The sequence below is a fragment of the Acartia tonsa genome, chromosome 9 (genome assembly GCF_053477335.1).
Source record: "Acartia tonsa isolate MP-2025a chromosome 9, ASM5347733v1, whole genome shotgun sequence".
In the NCBI taxonomy this organism is placed as follows: Eukaryota; Metazoa; Arthropoda; class Copepoda; order Calanoida; family Acartiidae; genus Acartia; species Acartia tonsa.
In genome coordinates this window covers 22,870,152-22,889,033 of record NC_137268.1, presented here as the reverse complement: position 1 = coordinate 22,889,033, position 18,882 = coordinate 22,870,152, and the positions used below count along the sequence as shown (strand labels likewise).

At 31.9% G+C, this 18,882-nt stretch overlaps 1 protein-coding gene and 1 long non-coding RNA gene across 7 annotated transcripts; both read right to left on the bottom strand.

The window, feature by feature from the left end:
* Window positions 1-3,106: 3,106 nt before the first annotated feature.
* Window positions 3,107-5,569, bottom strand: LOC145328535 (uncharacterized). The gene is made up of 3 exons (XM_080172250.1): window positions 5,510-5,569; window positions 4,918-5,033; window positions 3,107-3,906 (listed from the first exon to the last, which is right to left on the bottom strand). The coding sequence occupies exons 1-3, from the start codon at window positions 5,519-5,521 to the stop codon at window positions 3,480-3,482; spliced, it is 555 nt and encodes a 184-aa protein (XP_080028376.1). The 5' UTR covers window positions 5,522-5,569; the 3' UTR covers window positions 3,107-3,479.
* An 8,565-nt stretch (window positions 5,570-14,134) lies between these two features.
* On the bottom strand, window positions 14,135-18,433 carry LOC145328534 (uncharacterized). Of its 6 annotated transcripts, XR_013882497.1 has the most exons (7): window positions 18,275-18,433; window positions 17,522-17,606; window positions 16,891-16,950; window positions 16,467-16,531; window positions 15,366-15,546; window positions 15,133-15,251; window positions 14,135-14,665 (listed from the first exon to the last, which is right to left on the bottom strand). It is a non-coding gene; the product is annotated as an uncharacterized LOC145328534 (long non-coding RNA). The 6 variants fall into 6 exon arrangements; XR_013882492.1 differs by having other exon boundaries at window positions 14,135-14,704; window positions 15,133-15,546; XR_013882493.1 differs by having other exon boundaries at window positions 14,135-14,675; window positions 15,133-15,546.
* Window positions 18,434-18,882: the final 449 nt, after the last annotated feature.

The window sequence follows — 18,882 nt, the reverse complement described above, 5'->3', positions numbered from 1 at the left end:
CTTAAAATAAAGTAACAGGATGTGTGTTTGTCTGTGTGTCTTTACCCAAGGATCTCGCTAACCGCTGAACTGATCAAGTTCTCCTTAACAGGGTAGCTTCTCTTTGGTCCCGGAAAGGTTATAACTTGGAGGTTACCACCACTCTCTCAAGAGAAATAAAAAAATCAAATCTTTTTTACGCAGATAGTTTTCAACGCAACAGAGATAGGTACCATAGAGACTTGAACGCAACAAAGATAGGTATCGTAGAGACTTGAACGTAAAAACTAAACATTTAAAGTGCCACTAGAGGCCTTAAGAGGGGGAAGGCGCTAGTTTCAAATATAAGCTAATTTACAAGTAAAACTTGTCAGTCTATCTGTTGATCTGTAATCCCCCAATTTCTCCCCGATTTTCTTAAATTCAAACATATGTCAGTATAGTAATAAATTGTCTTATTAAAACAAGGATGACAACACCCATAAAAGCGAAGCTCTGAAATGGAAGGACAAACGAACATTAACACTTGTAGATTGTCAGAACTGAATTAGCAGAATATTAATGCATCAGTACAAACAATATTTTAAGAAAATTTGTTGCAAAACTGCATAAATAGATGATACTATTAAAGGACATACTTACATTTTTGGGACTTGTTTATAGAGATGCTTCGCTTATAACATTGTACCTTGTTGTAATAGGAATCAGTTTTCAAAAAATCAGAAGAATCGGATAATTTTAACATACAAAAATTTGTTGTCAAAAAAAGTTAAAAATCGACATGTTTAAAATGGACGTACGGATATTCTGGTATTGTTTATAGAGTTGCTACGCTTTCTTAATTGTAACTAACTACTATAGGAATCATCATGCAAAGTTTGGAATCGATAGGACAATTCTAACCTGTTTAAAATAACAAAAGAGTTAACTCTCTTTGACGGACGTACGGACGGACGGACCGACCCGGCCCTAATTATAGAAAAGCTTCGCTTTTAAAAATTTAAATTAGGAACTACAATTGTATACTGATAAATGTTACTCAACAGAGCAGGCATGGAGGAAAGAAAAATTAGGCTAAGCAGAATTTTACATATCCCTGATTTCCTGGGTTGATTAAATCATAGTTTTCTTAATACATAGAAATTAAAGTCCAATAAATTTCAGGAATTACGTATAACTAACAAGCGAAATAAATATAAAATAATATTTGAGGGGCAGATAAAAAGGTAGTCAATTCTACTAAGCCAGTGTTGCCCCCCCCCCCCCCCCCGACGACAGCTGAAAATCACAGATAGATTTTGTTGTTATTTCCGAATTAATTTCGTTGTTGGTATTATAAGCTAAATAAATATCAATTTGAAATTTAAAGTCCATAGAAACACAAAAAAAAACCGCGGCATTAGCGTAAATGAAAGGGTGTCTCCTTGTTGTCGGGGAGGTGTCAGGTTCGAGTCTAGGGACGATATAAATGTTACCTACTGTAGCTATATCAGGCGCTTGTAGTAATAGGCGAAACTCATCATCATGCACAGTTTTGACTCTAAGACAAATGTCGCGTGCAATCAAAGAGTGGCATTGTCCGTTTGGAGGTTACTTATCATATATAATATCCTATGGTGGGCGTTAGAGTAGATCGCGTCTCATCACAATATACTTATCTTGGGTTCTCTAGGTGATATCTCAAAAACGAAATTAAAAGATTAAAACCTTCTGCCCCTCAGGGTTAACAAAGCTGGTTTTAATGTTATGATTCTTACTTTTAATATTCGTAGAAATTTGTTTGTAATACGATGCTATACATAATTTTTCAGTATGGCTGAGAAAGAACCGATTCTAATAGAGTAAATATTAATTTGTTTCGAAGCCATTACTTTTGTTATAAATATAATTATTTGAACTACGCAAAACTAATGCTAATATTTTTGTTTTTATCGATTTTCAATAAACAATTTTCTATTTACAGTATAGTATATTTATTAGAATAAGATAAATTTTCAATAATATTTTAGGCATTTCTTTCTTTCTTTATTTAAGACTCCACCCCTTACTTATGGATCAAACAATCAAAATTCACAAAAGTCTCCAAAGTTGTTAAGCCAACGAATAAGAAAACTTTGTCATAAAACTTTGGAGACTAGTGTAATACACAACCCATTTAATATATTTTCTGTTTAAAATCTTTAGTTATGACGAGGTTGGGGCTTAGTTCCAAACCCACCCACTCCGATAAGCGTTGTAATTATGTTAAAATCACGGAGGTGGAGGGGGGGGGGGAGTAGTATCTATATTTGAAATTATGGTATTCTACCAATAATGTTCTTATTTTTGATCATGCTATAGGAATTAAGAAACATGATATTGTAACCAATATCAAAATAATATTTTTTCCCTAAGTATAAAAAGTTTACATATTATAACAAAATAAAGAAAATATTTTAGAACTTCAAAACGTATCCCTTAAATTTTTAAATCTAAATACAAAGGTTTTGATGAGTGACAAAGATTATGCTTCATCATTTAACTTCCAACAATATCCAGTAGCGAAGCTATTTTATATTTTTTTTCTCGCCGGTCTGGCTGTGGTGCAGGTAAATTGATTTTTCTGCTTCTCACAAACAAAGATACTAAGCTAAATATTTTAAGAAGATTCTTATGATCTATGCGAATCTAGTGTATACATTGTTTTGTGTGTCGGTAATGCTATGAGAGTCATTTCATTGTTGCAGTGGAAATGTGATTTACAAGGCTATTAATTCTAAAATTAGATAGTTTAAGTTATTTTAGTTTCTTATGATTGTTAAGCATCTATTCTATAACTCGTATTTTCCGTAAGTGTGCCAAATATGAGCGGAGATTAGATTTCAGTGGATTATCGAATTTTCTCGACTTAAAAATTCGATTTTGAATTTGATACAACTAATAAGTATCTACTATTTACATATTTTGTCAGTCAGTTCCTTCGAGTTTTCTGATATTTCAATAAATAGTTAACAATGGCTGTGCTTCGCTACTTACGTTTTTCAATTATTGCCTGGAACTTTTGTAGTTGTAAAAAAATTTATTTAGATAAACTACACTTTGTGTTAATATTTAAACATAAGGACAAACACACAAAAACACAAAATTCATTTTAAATTTTTTATTATCAAAATACTTTATGCTAGGTAAATAATTCTAATAATAGAAATATTTTAGCTCTGTACTCTTACAAAAACAAAATTTATTTTCATAATTATTTAAATCAGTGATAGTAAAATGGTTACATTTTTTATACATCTTTTGTCAGAAGCCTAGTAAATCAGGGCTAAGAAACTGTAACAGACAAAAATTTTAGTAAAAACAATTATCAATAAGTTCTGTAGTTTTTAAAATGTTAAATTTTACTAATTTAGCACTAGAATACTTTTTCTAGCCCCAATTTTAAATGAGATTTCAAATTTTGAATTTTACAACAAATGAAACCGTTTTCCTTTCACCAATTATTGTGCAGATTGTCTACTCTAACCATAGTATCCAAAGCCACCATGTCCATAACCGCCATAGCCGCCTCTGTAGCCGCCATAACCGCCATAGCCGAGACCGTAACCGCCATAGCCACCGTATCCGCCGCCATAACCGTACCACGGATCAGCAGTTGCTTTGGCATCAGCGTCAGCGCTGGCCACAGCTGTTGCAGCTGCTTCAGAATCAGCTGACCGCTTTCCGAAATGATGTCCATAGCCACCATAGCCGCCATAACCGCCGTGTCCATAGCCGCCATAACCGCCATATCCATAACCACCATAACCACCGAGCCCTCCGTAATAGCTGCTGTATCCGTACCAGGGATCGGCTTCGGCTTTAGCGGTTGCGTCCGCGTCAGCATCTGCTGACCGCTTGCCTAGGTAGTGACCGCCGTATCCGTAACCATGGCCGTAACCGCCATACCTAAAAAGAAACAAAAATAAGAATGATAGGTTTAGATGTTGTAAATAGTTTCAAAATAAGGATATAAAACTGTAAAAAATGGAATTAATCACAAAATGACAAAAATGAGAGAGAGAGAGAAAGAGAGAGAGAGAGAAGGAGAGGAAAAGAGAGAGAGAGAAAAAAAGAGAGAGAGAGGGAAAAAGAGGGATTAAAGAGAGAGAAAATAGAGAGAGAGAGATAGATAGAGAGAGATAGAGAGAGAGAGAGAGAGAGAGAGAAAGAGAGAGAGAGAGAGAGAGAGGGAGAGAGAGAGATACTTATATGTAAATACTAGAGTTGGCTCGATATAATTATCTCCCTATTGGCTAGTTTTCTATATGCATATTTATTTCTCAATAAATCTTTTTTCCTCACCCGGCATTACTATCTAAAAGAAAGTAAATATTTAATAATTTAAATGATCTTAAAAAGATCTTTTAAATTATATTTTTTTCTTTACATTACCATCACCAAAGGGTTAATGATGATGATTACAATTTTAGTTTAATATTTGAACACACAAAATGTCGCCACAATCGAATTCTTTTAAAACATAGTTTTCTTAAATTTATCATATTATAAATTTAAATTTTCTTTTTTATGATTAGAAATTAAATACATCAATATAAGGTAAATAGCAACATGAAATGAAAAAAATGAATTTATTTTTAATAAAGTAAAATAATGGGTCTTATCGTTCTGGGCAATGAGAGTTTATTATGGATTATTGGAGCACTATGAGTTTTAATCATATATTCCTTGGAAAACTTGAGCTCGTTTATAGACATTTATTTCCTATATAGATCTGACATGGATCTTGAAGCAATTAAGCAGGCCGTTTTGTATATGTTAAAAATTGGAAGATTTCATTAAATAAAAGTAATCGCAAATATACTTAGTAAATGATAATTTAAAGAAATAGTCTTTCGTAAATGAAATAATTTTTACAACAATTTTAGGCTACCAAAGAAAAAATTGAGAAAATCCTACCCATAGCCGCCATATCCATAACCGCGGTAGCCGCCATAGCCGCCGTATCCGCCGCCGTACCAGGGATTACTGTCCGCAGCGACACAGCCAAGCATGCCCAACAGTGCCAAGGATAACTAAAATAAAGCAAGGATGACGCCATCCATGAAAGCAAAGCTTTCAAAGTGATAAAGCTATAACAGACCACTGCGAACCTTATTCTACAGATTTTTGGTTCTAATATCCTATTATTTAAAGTAGTAGGGTTTTTTGTCTGATGATTTTAGACAATTTTAGTCAACAGATATTTTTAAGGTATTTCCTGCAAGATTCCTAGATCTAAACTTTACAGTTTAAGTTTCTAAACAATCAGACAATTATTCTTTACCATATCAAAATTGTTGGCTACATGCTTATGTTGACTTAATTGTGACTTATAATTTAACACGATATATAATCAAATTAAAATGCAATATTATGCATCCTATATTTAAACAACTTATTTAGAAAGATAATAAAGTTTTGATTAAAAAAATATAATTTAATTTAAGTTTAAAAGATTAAATAGTAATTTAAAAGGTAGGATTTTGTCTTTTTCTAAAATGTTTTTTACCTTTATTTCCATGTTTTTTGTTGTGTTTTAGTATAAGCTACAGAGCAGACTGACTTCTAAAACAACTTTACCATCCTTTTATACTAAATCATCATTTCAAAATGCCATCCCAAACATAGGAAATCCGCGTAATTTAACTAGGATGACAACATCCATAAAAGCGAAGCTCTAAAATAAGAAGATCTTAATAAGCAGAACATTGATTTGTAAGTCTAAACAAAATTATAAATAATTTTCTCGTATTCATTCGAATCCGGTGGATAGGAACCGGTTCTCATCCATACGAAAAAAACTATGTCTAGCATCGTATTATATCCAGTTTTCTACGAATATAGAAATGTACAATCATAAGATTAAAACTAGTTTTTTTAGCCAGTGCCTTCGGCACCACGGGGCTAAAAAAACTAGTTTTAATCTTATAATTGTACATTCTATATCCGCGGAAAGCCGTTTATAATACGATATGAGAAATAACTATTCTCGTATTCATTCGAATCCGGTGGATAGGAACCGGTTCTCACCAATATATCCAGCTTTCTACGAATATAAAAATGTACAATCATAAGATTAAAAACTAGTTTTAATCTTATAATTGTACATTCTATATCCGCGGAAAACCGTTTATAATACGATGCGAGAAATAACTATTATTTTGCAAATTATGTAGATACAGGATACTGTACAGTGTACCGTTGTACGTACTTACATTTTTACGATTTAATTATAGAGTTAATACGCTTTCTAAATCGTAACTAACTGTTATAGGAATCATAATGCATAGTTTGAAATCAATCGGACAAGGAAAACATGTATAAATTAACGAAAATTACCGTAACAGACGGACGGGCTGGCTCTAATTATGGATAATCTTCGTTTTTAAAAATATTCAACACTTTATTCTTTACTTTCAAATTAAAACTTTTTTGTCCAAACTAATACCTACTTTTCGTCGCAAATTACAAAAAGTAGTTTATATTAAGTCATTTTATATCACCCTGATAAGCTTTTTAGAGTACAGTTACTCTGATATTATCTTTACCTTTAACTGTTGGTCATTATTTTGCCTACTCTTATTGATTTGTTGGATTTAAGAAATTAATTCAATGTAGAGGGGGATAGAGGGATGTCAACACATTGTATTGAAATTGGGAAGACCTGATTTCTCCTTTTTTCACCCCCTTGGTAAATCGCTCTGCACGTCAATATATTAATATTTTATCTAATTGATTAATCTATACTTTTGGATAGGTTAGTATGTTGTGGATTTATTTGTGCTTGTAACTTTTCTATTTTTAATTTGCCATGTTAATTGGTTGCAAGCAGGGAGAGGTAATAGGAAAAATAATTTTAATTCAAGGGTCAAGAAATACTTTAAAACAGGGATCTCAAGGGAAAGAGGTATCAATAATTATGATCAACAAAACTATCCCTTATGTAAATTATTTGTGGAAATTATTAATTAATAAAAAATCAGAAATAAACATTAAATTACCTAGTTTTTTTATAACTTTTTTGATTATAACGCAAAAGAGGACGCGTTACACTTCACGCTGAAGTAGTTGGAATCTTTTTCATTAAAATTAATCCACTTCGGTGAGATTTGTTGAGTAAATTGACATTTATTTTTGTTCACAGTGAGTGATCTTAGCATAACATTTGAAGGAACAGCGTGGCTTAGAAATAGCAACATGATAAAAAATGAACTGATTTCTTTTTTTTTATATAAAGTTTGATTCCCATGATAATTGGGAAGAGTAAGCATTTCTATTATTATTTTCAAAAAGTAGTAATGTATTTAAATATTTAAACAAACTGATTACAACTCTTTTTGATTAATTTCAGACATGTTTAATCGAGACTATTAAAAAATAGATGAATATCTTACTTCTTGAACGACATACCTATTCTTTTTACAATTTGAATTTTTTCATAAAACATTATTTATTTCTTATTTTAGCAATTTTAGCATTTTTCAAGCAACACCAAACCTATGTGAACATCCTTTAACCTTTAATTAAAAAACAACCATCTTCCTAGAATTTCCTTTTTTGCAGCATACCTACTCTAGATTAACTTTGTGTGTTCGTCAAGTCTGTCCGAAATGCATCAATGATCATCAAGTGGTTAATTTAGCCCCGAGTTGCCGAAGGCACGGGCTAAATAACTGGTTTTAAGCTTATGATTGTAAATTTTTATATCTGGATATAATAAATGCTAGACATACTTTTTGCATATTGATGAGAACCGGTTCTAATCCACCGGATATTAATCAGTTTCGAATGAATACGAGAAAATATTTTCTATTATTTTTCCAGAAAGGTTTCGTAATATCTATGAATTTAACCACTGAACATCTTCCATACAATTAATTTTGTCTGTTTGTCCCTCTTCAAAATGTCTGACGATGCCTCTTTGTCTAATTCATTCAGAGAGAGAGAGAGGAAATTAGGCTGTTTATTTACAACTTTGGGTACTTTTATTTAATTTTGATCGGTTGTTTAATAAAATTGAGTGTTCAATTTTTTCAACCACTTATTATAATCTACAGGAGGGATAATTCTGTGTTATCATTGGTGATGTAAATCAATTTATCATTGTCGTATCCCTTTAGATCCCTGAATTTATTGCATACACAAAAAAACATCTTATTTTAGTTTTACTTTTATCAAACCTTAATTTGACACATTTTTCTCTTGAATTGAACAACAAAAATATATTGCAATACAACTATTAATATACTTGTACTTGTTTAAATTGTGAATCATGTATTTAGTTTTCCCCTACAATGAATCATTTATTGTTTAATTTGGAAATTTGTTTCCTTGTTCAATTTTGACCCGGCTAGAATAACTATAAGGAGGACAGAGGCCAGGCAAAATTGACGCAGCCTGCCATGCCTCACGTAGGACACTGGCCGTTCCAGCTCATTATTGATGACCCAACACGCCGTACTACTCCAACGACTGAGGTCGACCCAGTCCGAAAGACTAAATTTATTAAAGATGCCAGCCATGCTTAGAGATAGAGGCTGGCCAATATAACTATAATAGAGGCCAGTCCACTGTACCGCCACGCCGTTTAAGGCTGTAACAGAGGCTTGACTAGCCATGAACCAAGCCTGTCCTTCCTTTGCTAATCAGAGGCTACTTAGAGGTTTACCCACCTTTCATACAGGCATTTGTTTAGAGGCCAGAGACTTAAAAACAAAACAGGCCTTGCCGGGTAATATTGGGTAGGCCCAGCCGTAAAACTTTCCTTACAACTCCCAAGGGATGAAAACCCAGCACGGCCGTGCTTACACTTTCCCTTTCATAATACTTTCAGGGGATTTTTTCATTATTTGAAAAAATACTTTACAAAAATGTTAAAAAATATGTAATTTTATCGCATTTTCTCATATAAAAGTTTTAATGTTTTGATTTTTTGACTGGACAAAAATATTTAGCCTCCGTGAGGTATAAATGATACTCCGATGATGTTCCTCTCTCCTAGCCTCTGGGAAACTTTTCCCTTTCCCTTGGCAAAGTCTATTATACTTTCTGATGCTTGGAAAATACTTTCCAGTACGGCGCTGAATCCGGTTCAATTCTGCTGGATACAAATCGGCTCTGAAATAAGATTTGTGGCATATCTATTATGTATTTTAAAACATTGCCCACGACAACGAAATTGAAAATCATCATAATCAGATACATTTAATTTGCCTGGAACTTCAGTTTCGCTTGGCCAACCAAAAAGGAATAATTGCCTATATCTTTATTTCGTATCCGCGGACAAGTGTCTATGAAACCACGTAGATATGAATACTGATGTGAGCAAAATACTTTCTTGTTGCCAAAAACTTTCCAATAATTGTGGAATCTGTTTCTCCCGTTCCTCTAGGCAGAAAATGCCTCCTTTCTGTTGAAATAATTTCATATATTGCCATAACAATGGATATATAATACATGGATATAATATAAGGGAAAAATTATTCGTCAATTTAGGTTGCTAATATGGACCTCAATTATTGGGTAAGTTCTCTAACCATCAGAAGATGAGGGGGTGGGGTAAAGGGATAGGTTAGTGGTATCGGTTTTTAGCCAGCTGCGAGTATCACTTTAAAATTGTAGTAAATAAAACTTTGGATAGGACAGGGATAAAAAGCAGTCTAAAACTATCCTAAGACATAATCGAAACATAAAATAGCCTAAAACATCCATTGTTCCAGTATCTTATCAGTTATCAAAATCTTAAGCAACATACCAAAAATTCTTACTACTTTGTATAAAAAGATGAACAGTAGACTGAAATACCGTAAGAATATCATAAAATCTTGAAGAAAATTTATAATTCAATTAGTTCGAGTAAGTAGAATATTATTAGATTGACATGGTTTTATTTAAAATATAACATTAGTCATTCAGAAAACCAATTGTGTATGTTTGTTTGATGAGGAATATATTAATACAATTCTGAAATGTATTCCTCTTGTTCATTTTTAAAAGCGAAGCTTTTCTATAATTAGGGTCGGTCCGTCCGTCCGTATGTCCGTCCGTCCGTCACGGATAGCTTTTTTCATTAATTTAGGCATGTTAGAATTTTCCTATCGATTTCAAATTTTGCATGGTGATTCCTTTAGTAGTTAGGTACGATTTAGAAAGCGTAGCAACTCTATAATCATTACCAAAATGTCCGTACGTCCATTTTAAGCATGTTGATTTCCTAATTTTTTTAGCAAAAAAATTTTATGTGAACTAATCATCTGATTGATCTGATTTTTGGTATATTGATTCCTGGGACAAGTATAATGTAATAAGCGAAGTAACTCTATAATCAAGTCATAAAATGTAAGTATGTCCATTAACATTGTCCTGAATCAAGCAGTTTTTTTCAACAAATTTACTTACATTTTTGCTTTGACCTATATACATTTATATTATAATTATTCAGTTCTGACACTATACAAGCGTTAATGTCCGTTTGTCCTACCGTTTCAGTGCTTCGCTTTTATGGATGTTGTCATCCTTGTTTATTTAATTTTTCCTGTGAATTACTTTTATATTATAAGTAGTTAATTTTCAATTTGTTTTACATTGTACATTACAAATCATTTAAATTTATTCCGTTTGGGTCAGTAAGGAAGGCTTTAGAATAAGGACTTTTTAATAATCTTTCCTGAAATCTTTTGATCTATTGTTTAGTTTATGAGATCTTTTATACATACATTCAACTACTTCAGAATTAAATCCTCAAATTGGCCCCCTAGAGTCTAGTAGTATAGCCGCCAGTCATACATCAAACCATTATTTTTCTTCTGAATCTTGGGGGTGAGAGAGAGAGAGAGAGAGAGAGAGAGAGAGAAAGAGAGAGAGAGAGAGCCTTAAAGTAGTATGATGTTGCAATGAGAAGTGTCCGTCTATCCGTCGATTGGCTAGACATTCCCTTTCATTATTTATGGTGCTCCATAAATAATTCAAGATTTGAATTCCATGAATTCTTTTCTAGATTTAGTTAATTGAATAGATTGATACGATTTTTTTCTTCTTATAAATAAACTTACCCTAATGGATATATTATTACTTGAATCTTACACAAGATTATCATTTACTCTAATAATTAACTTGTAGCTGGCTAAAATAACGATCTCCCATCAACCCCTTCACAGTGAGCCCAGGAATCCAATTTTGTGGAAAAAATTAATAACTTCCTTATTTTTTAACCAAATTGAACAATTTTTGTTTTAATTGGAAGGTTTTTATAGTACCTTTTACAGAATTAACAAAATTACCCCCTTCCCCCCTCCCAAGATGATTGGGGAGCCAAGATATCCCCCTCAAAGTGAATAATATTCATAATTCTTATCTTACCTTTCTTATTTTTTCCATCAAATTCAATTCTTTTTTTTTAATTGAAAGGTATTTAGAGTATGCTGTATTTAGATACAAAATTTACTCAAAACCCCCACTGGGGCTACTGGGGAGGGTTAAAATTCACCCCTAAAAGTGAAAAATAAGATATTTTTCTTCTAATTTGCTTATTTTAAATCTATTTCAACAAAACGTACTTTGATATATATATATAAGAAAATTCCTATATCCTAAAAGTCATCCCCCTTCTCCTTAAAAAATTCGGCCCCCCTTTTCGTTCTGTTAATGGAGGGCCAGGGGGGGGGGCAAGGCCAAGATCTGCCTAGAACTTCTCATCCCCTGCCTTAAAATAAATGATCTACTTTATTTATATTTTCGTGAAAATTTAGGCTAGGCTGGTCTGCCCTCCCTCCCCCACAAATTATCCGCCCCCCCCCCCCCATAATTCTTTGTTCCCAGCCTGGCTGGCCAAAAACAAAATATTTACAAAAAAAAATTAAGATCTTACTAAATTTAAAGTTGATCAATTCGATTGCTGGCATATTTTAAAGGGGGTTTGAAATTAACCAAAAGGATGACAAGAGCTGAAGCTTGCCCTTGGGGTATAACCAAAGGGTGCAGGAAAAAGGGAATGGCAGGCTAGCTGTTGGCTAGCTGGTATAAAAAAAAACCGTTAGATTAGGTTGTAAAATTTTAACTATGCAATAGTCAATTGATGTTTTTATAATTTAGATTTTTACAAAGAAATAATTTAGTATCATTTATATGATTTTTTAAAATTTTACCTACAATGTTTTAAATGAAATTATTGAACCAAGTTATGCCTTAAATGGTTTGGTGACCTGTATTTTCTTGGAAGCCAGCAAGATCCTACAGTTAAACTTATAGACAAATAATGACAGACAATCAATTATATGCTACACATTTCCTGCGTTTTAATCAATTAGTCAGTTATAATTAATTTATTAGTCAACATGGTTTTGACATTTAGCATTACTAATAGACATGTCATAGATTACCTTGATAAAGAACCTCAGATGAGCAAAGAAAAAGCAAGTGTAGTTCTGCCAAAGATACTGTCTGATTTAAACATTAAAAACCTTGACACGAGTGAAGAAAAGAAGTTTAGAAATCAAATTAGAAACTTGATTGTAGAAAAACATAAAATTATTAAAAAGAAATCTAAAATGATAATGAGTATACTCAGTTTTGTAACCATATTTGTTCTAAATGTAACAGCAGTCAACATACAGCTCAATGCTGTAAAGCTGAACTGGCTGATGTCCTAACCTTTGAACGTCAAATGATTGAGAGCTGTCTCATTAAATCTTAAATGTTTTTTATTTGAATTGTATTTTTTAAAACTGTGTTTTTTTTAATTGTTTTTAGTTTACATTTAAAATTCTTTGGAAGCACAAATTATTTCTAAAATAAAGAAAAAAGTTAATTTTTTTGTTGGGGGGTGGGGGGCATATTTTTTTTGGGGGGGGGGGAGGGGGTTGAGTCATCAAACATCCAGTCTTAATTTTAGTTATAAAAAGGAAAATTGAAGAAAAAAAAAATTTTATTTGGGGGAGTGGCGATTTTTTTTCTTGGGGCGATTTCTCTTTAGAGGGTGGTTGTACCCTCCTCCAAAATAGTTATTAACCTTTCCAGGACTTATGTGAATCTATTTAAAGGAGAACCATATCGGTTCGTGATTAGCAAGATCCTTTGGTACACACACATATTCTGTTTCTCTTATATAAGGATTACACACTAAATTTAGCTTAATAAAGTTGCGTATGACCTTTACAAAAATGTCTATAGAGCCTAAGCAACTAAGTGAAAATTAATAAGACCAATGGGATCCTCTTATATATTGCCTAAACAATGCTAGAACTTAATCCTAAAAGTTTTCACCTCGTTGCTAAAAAGATCAAGGTATTTGAATCAGAGCTTTAAAAAAAAATCAACGTGCTCTTTTTTGCATTTTCACCAACTTTCTTTAATATGGATTTCAGAGGTTTTTTTATACAAAACTATCTAGTTTCTTGTTATCCAGCGTTAGATAATTGCACGACGTTTCTAAAATGGTATTACATTACGTCCTAAGTTAATATTTGATTAAATGGCAAGTAAAACAAAAAACAATTTTAAAATCATTTTTTTAGGAGATTTTTGTATCAATATTTCGTGAATTCCAGGGTAACAACTTCAGAAGGCCATAAAAAGTTTAATTTTTTATATTTTTCATTAATTTAAAATGACAAACCTCCTCTACTATGATGAATATTAACATGGACTTTTAAAATAATTGATTTTCTAAAGTTCGATTTTTGGGCATAAATAATTTTTTCCACGAAGTTGGATTCCTGGGCTCACTGTGCCCTTTAACCCAGTCCCTTCCCTTCTATTACCCAGCTAACATTTTCATTGAAATTCATCTAAAATTCATCTTTTTCGCTTACATCTATTCATTTAAAATCATCATGCCAGAAAAATGAAAATCAGGGATATTTCAGAATCAACTCCCTTCTAAAATGGCACCGATTTTGATGATTATAGAAATGAATTTTAAATGAAAATCATTTTTGTGAAAACCTGACTTTTAAATGAAAATCATTTTTGTGAAGACCTGACTTTTAAATGAAAATCATTTTTGTGAAGACCTGACTTTTAAATGACAGTCATTTTTGTGGAGACCTGACTTTTAAATGATAGTCATTTTTGTGTAGACCTGACTTTTGAATGACGCGGCATTAAAAATTCATTTAAAAATAATAAAACAAATGAAAATCTATAAAAAATATATATTTGGTAAATATTTCAATTGATCAGACATTTTAACAGCACCACAAGAATAGATATTTAACGCATCGTATTATAGACAGTTTTTCGCGAACATTAAAATGATACGGCCCTTCAAGGCTAACAAAACTAGTATATTTGTCATTATTTTTATTTTGTGGAAATTGTCTATAATAAGATGCTATACATGATTTTCCAGTATGACTAAGAACCGGTTCAATTCCTGCAGAAATTAATCGGTTGTAAAGCCATACTGAAGACTAAATTACCTACTTAATTAGTCAATAAATTACAATTTTATTACAGAATAGGTGTCAACATGAAGGATAGAAGGCGTTGGTGGTGAAGAGGGAATCATCCCTTCCCCCCACCTTCCCCGTGTTCCAACATAAAACAAAGATAATAATATCCATAAAAGTGAAGTAACAATTATTCTGGTGTCAGAATAAGCAGAACATTTGTAAGTAAATAAAATTGTATAAGTTGTTTTAAAAAATTACTACCTACTGAAACAAACCTTTAAAGGGCTTAAAAATGACTTGTAAGATACTAGCGGCTACGCATGAAGACTCTAGAGGCACTTAAAGTTGGGGGGGGGGGGAGAACAAGTTTGGGGGAGGGTACCACCACCCTCCAAAGAGAAATCGCCCCTAAAAACGTATCCCCCCCCCCCCCCGATAATAATTATTATTTTTAAAACTAAAATTTTAATTAAAAAAAATAGGTTTTGGGATTCACCCTCCGCAAGTGACCCTAAAGTCCTCTAGGGGCGAAGCCGCTAGTAATTTATATATTACTAGGGATCTACTTTCAAAAGAATATGGAAGGGCAGAAAAATAGCCTAAAATATACCTACACAGACGTTTTAAAAAAACATAACCATCCTAAGACCTATATGTATCAGATAGTGAGATCCTTTGCTACAGTACAGACAAAAAAAAGCTTACTACTTTATATATTAGGATGATTGTATATTGTAGGTACATAAGAAATACATTATTAGACAATATAATAAAACCCATATTCAGCACATAAGCAAAAAAATATGAATTAGGCTTATAATAATTAAAACATAAAGTTACTGAAGTTTTTTAATTTAAGAGCTGTAGTTTTAAACTTATTGATATTTAAAGACATTATTGTTGTTACACAGAATAATATCATTAAAATATCAATCAGGCAAGAAATAAATCTGCGAGTAATAAAATAACACTCACTCGAGTCTTTGAAGTAAATTAAGAACTTTGGTTTTTGACTAGAAATAAAAAGTAGGTCTATTTGAACAGTACTGGCTAAGAAAGATTGATAAATTATTAAATTATTGTTCTTCTCGACATTGATCTTCTTCAACTCTGCGCCCAGGACTATTGCGGATATGTTGCACACAGATTTTGGTATCTGAAATATTAAATTTTTTTTATTTATTCTGTAAATTGTCTTTTTTTTACTTTCCCTTTTACAATGATTTACAAAATAAGAAAAAAAAAACAAAGCTATTATTGTGATGTGTATGGTTGTCTCAAGTCCTTGTAAGAAAAATTACAAAGAAAACTTTATTCCTTAAGTTTCTTCTTTGAAAGTTTTACTATCTATTATCTTAACTAATTTAAAGAGGTAGTTGCACGAAATGCATTTAATCTTGAATTTAGTGAACTGCATATCTTTTTCTGTTCAATGGTTTAAACTACATCTAAAGGACATATATTTGAAAGAATTTAAATTTTCTACCAGGTAGTTTTAAAATATCAAGATTTGAAAATCATATTTTATTTATATTTGCAACATAAATGGAAGTATGAAATAAAACATAGAATAAATAGGTCCCTCACACAAAGTGCCTACAGAGCTTGGAATCACCCTCCTTATATTTTTTAAAAAATGGTGTTGTTATTTTTTTTATAAACTAACCCTTTAAGGCCCTAACCCTGTGGGGCTACCCAATACAACACAACATAAACTTACCTATCCTATAGTGACAAAAAAAATATTTTCAATTTAATTAAAATAAAGAGTTTTTTTGGTATACCAAAAAAATAAAAAGTCGAAATTTAAAAAAATGTTAAATTTTTAGCTTTTAGTTTCGACATATATATGTACATATACTAGACAGACAGGCAAAATCCACTTGCAAATTATTGGCACAAATATAAAATCTAAAAATACGATTGCTCAATTTCTTCTTATTGTAAAAACATACGGACGGACGGATCAGTGAAAGGACCTCTATTTATAAAAAGCTTAGTTTAATCATTCATCTATTTTCTCAGGTCATTAGGCATACTGGAATTTTAATAAAAGGACTTTTTTGTGAATCTTACCCTTAAGTACAGACGGACTGGCGGGGCAGTGGTGAACTAAACAGAAGCACCAATTCTGCTCAACTACAATCAACACAGAAATAAGCTTTACATAATATCTAGCATCTTAAGGGATACGTCTAAAAACAATAAATTTATAAACATTTGGACACAACTAGCTAGGACAAAAGTATATAATATTTTTAAACCAACGAATATAAGTGTTTATAAAAATTTGGGAGTGTATTGTATAGTCAATTGTCCCCTCCCTCCCTGATTACCACAATTTTCAGGAAACTATAACGTGATTTTAAAAGTTTCTAGAATGCTTTATCAAAATTAATTTTACAAAAACTTCTATTACAGATAGGTACATTTATCAGATGTAATATCTTGTTTTTAAAAAAGATGCCAAATCCCTTATGCAGAGTCTTATTTCATTCCTTGAAGTTGAGTTCCAACTATAGAATTCACAATCACATCCACTCTTGCTCTCATTATTCACCTTAAAACAAAACAAGGATGACAACATTCATAAGTTTCTTTCAAAGCACAAAAAATCATGGAAGGACAAATGGATAAATTGATTAATAGAGCAGATATACAGCTGTCATAAAAAAGCAAATCATGAATATTACAAAGATATGTTAACCTTGCTACTGAAATCGTTCAAAGGATATACCAAAAAAAAATATGCTTCTTTAAAAAAGATAAGTTACCTACTTTGTATGAGAGGACACTCAAGTTCAACTCAACTAACCAATAAAAAAAAGGGGGGGGGGGGCGAATTTGCCACTTTTTGAACCCAAAAGTAAAACACGCATGATCTTAGCCCATAAAAGAGTTAAAGCTCTAAAATTCGGTAAAGCAGTTGCTTACGTGGAGAACAATATGGAACTGTAAAGAAACGGCGGCGGCGTTTACAAAAAGTGGCACATCCCCCCCCCCCCCCCCCTTTTTTAAAACCCTTAAGTTGTTAAGCCAACTAATAAGAAAATGTTATAATAAACCTTAGGGGACCAGTGTAATGAACAGCCCATTGTCCCCTCCCTCCCTGACTAAAAATACTGACAAACCTGAACTCAAAGAAGGCAGAAAAATAATGTTCTTGCATCTCATCTTTATCCCCTCTGCCTGGTTACATATCCGACAAACAATAATCTAAACATTATTTTCTTTTTACATACCTATCTTAATTATGATTAATATAGTTTTTTCAGTCCCACTTTGAAACCGGTTAATATCTGCTGGATTAGAATCGGTTATCAGCCATACCAAAAAATCACGTAGAGCATCGTATTAGAGACAATTTATGACAATCATAAAATTAATATCAGTTTTGTCGGCCTTTGCCTTTGGCCCCTAGGGGTAAAACAATGGGTTTAATCTAACATTTTTTTATTTTACTATCCGCGGAAAGCTGTCTATAATACGATGCGACTAATAACACATCTCTTAAATAAACGTATCTGATAAACAATATCTTGGTTTGATTAAGCTATTGAATTTAGTAAAACATTTGGATAAATATATTTAGTTTTCTACTGCATGTACAATTCCAAGGCTCAAATAACCATGCATATGTCAGTAACCACTGAATCGATTGATTTAGTAATATATTTTTTATAATCTTTATTAAACTTTAGATAATAATTTCTGCAACAAGGCTATATGTCAATTTTGATCATGTTTAATTATTGGAACTTAAAAAAGCATTTTCTTTAGGTACTTGGTTTTTAAAACTTTCCGACCATTGTTTTCTCACTTTAATAAGAAATTCTAAGTAAGTGTCTCTGAGCTTCTATGTTAAAAAATTAAATAGTCCACACCTGTACGTCCAAAACTTCCTAGCGGGAAGAATAAGGTTACATTTGATGGACTTCTGGTAGCTCTAGCGCCATCTTTAAACAGTAAATGAAATATTTAACAAAAACAGGCCATCTAAAGTTAAACAATTAATTCGAAACATCTGAAAATATAGAAGATTAGTGAAAAGTATGATAATATTATGAATGAGTCGCATACAGTAAATTTTAGTCGAAAATGGGTTTATTTCTTAACTTCTAGAAATAGTACGCTTATGCAATGATTATCATAAATATTAACTAAAGTTTTTACATCTTATTATATCATATGATAAATAAAACAGAACAGAGATAACAATTTGAAGTCTATAAAACGCGAACATAAGGGCTTCGCTTTGTAATTATAACCGTTGTATTATATTCAATTTAAAACTGTCTGTCTGCTGCAACAAAATATGTACAGAAAATTCTCACCTGTAAAAATTCCTCGCATATAAGAGATTAAAATCGTCCATAGGCAAAAGTTTCTTGAAATACTTTTATTTTATATGATTTAAAACTGTTTATTTTATACTATTTTTTAAGTTTCAAGAGAGCATAATCGTTTAATTTTTACAATTTTCTAGATGATT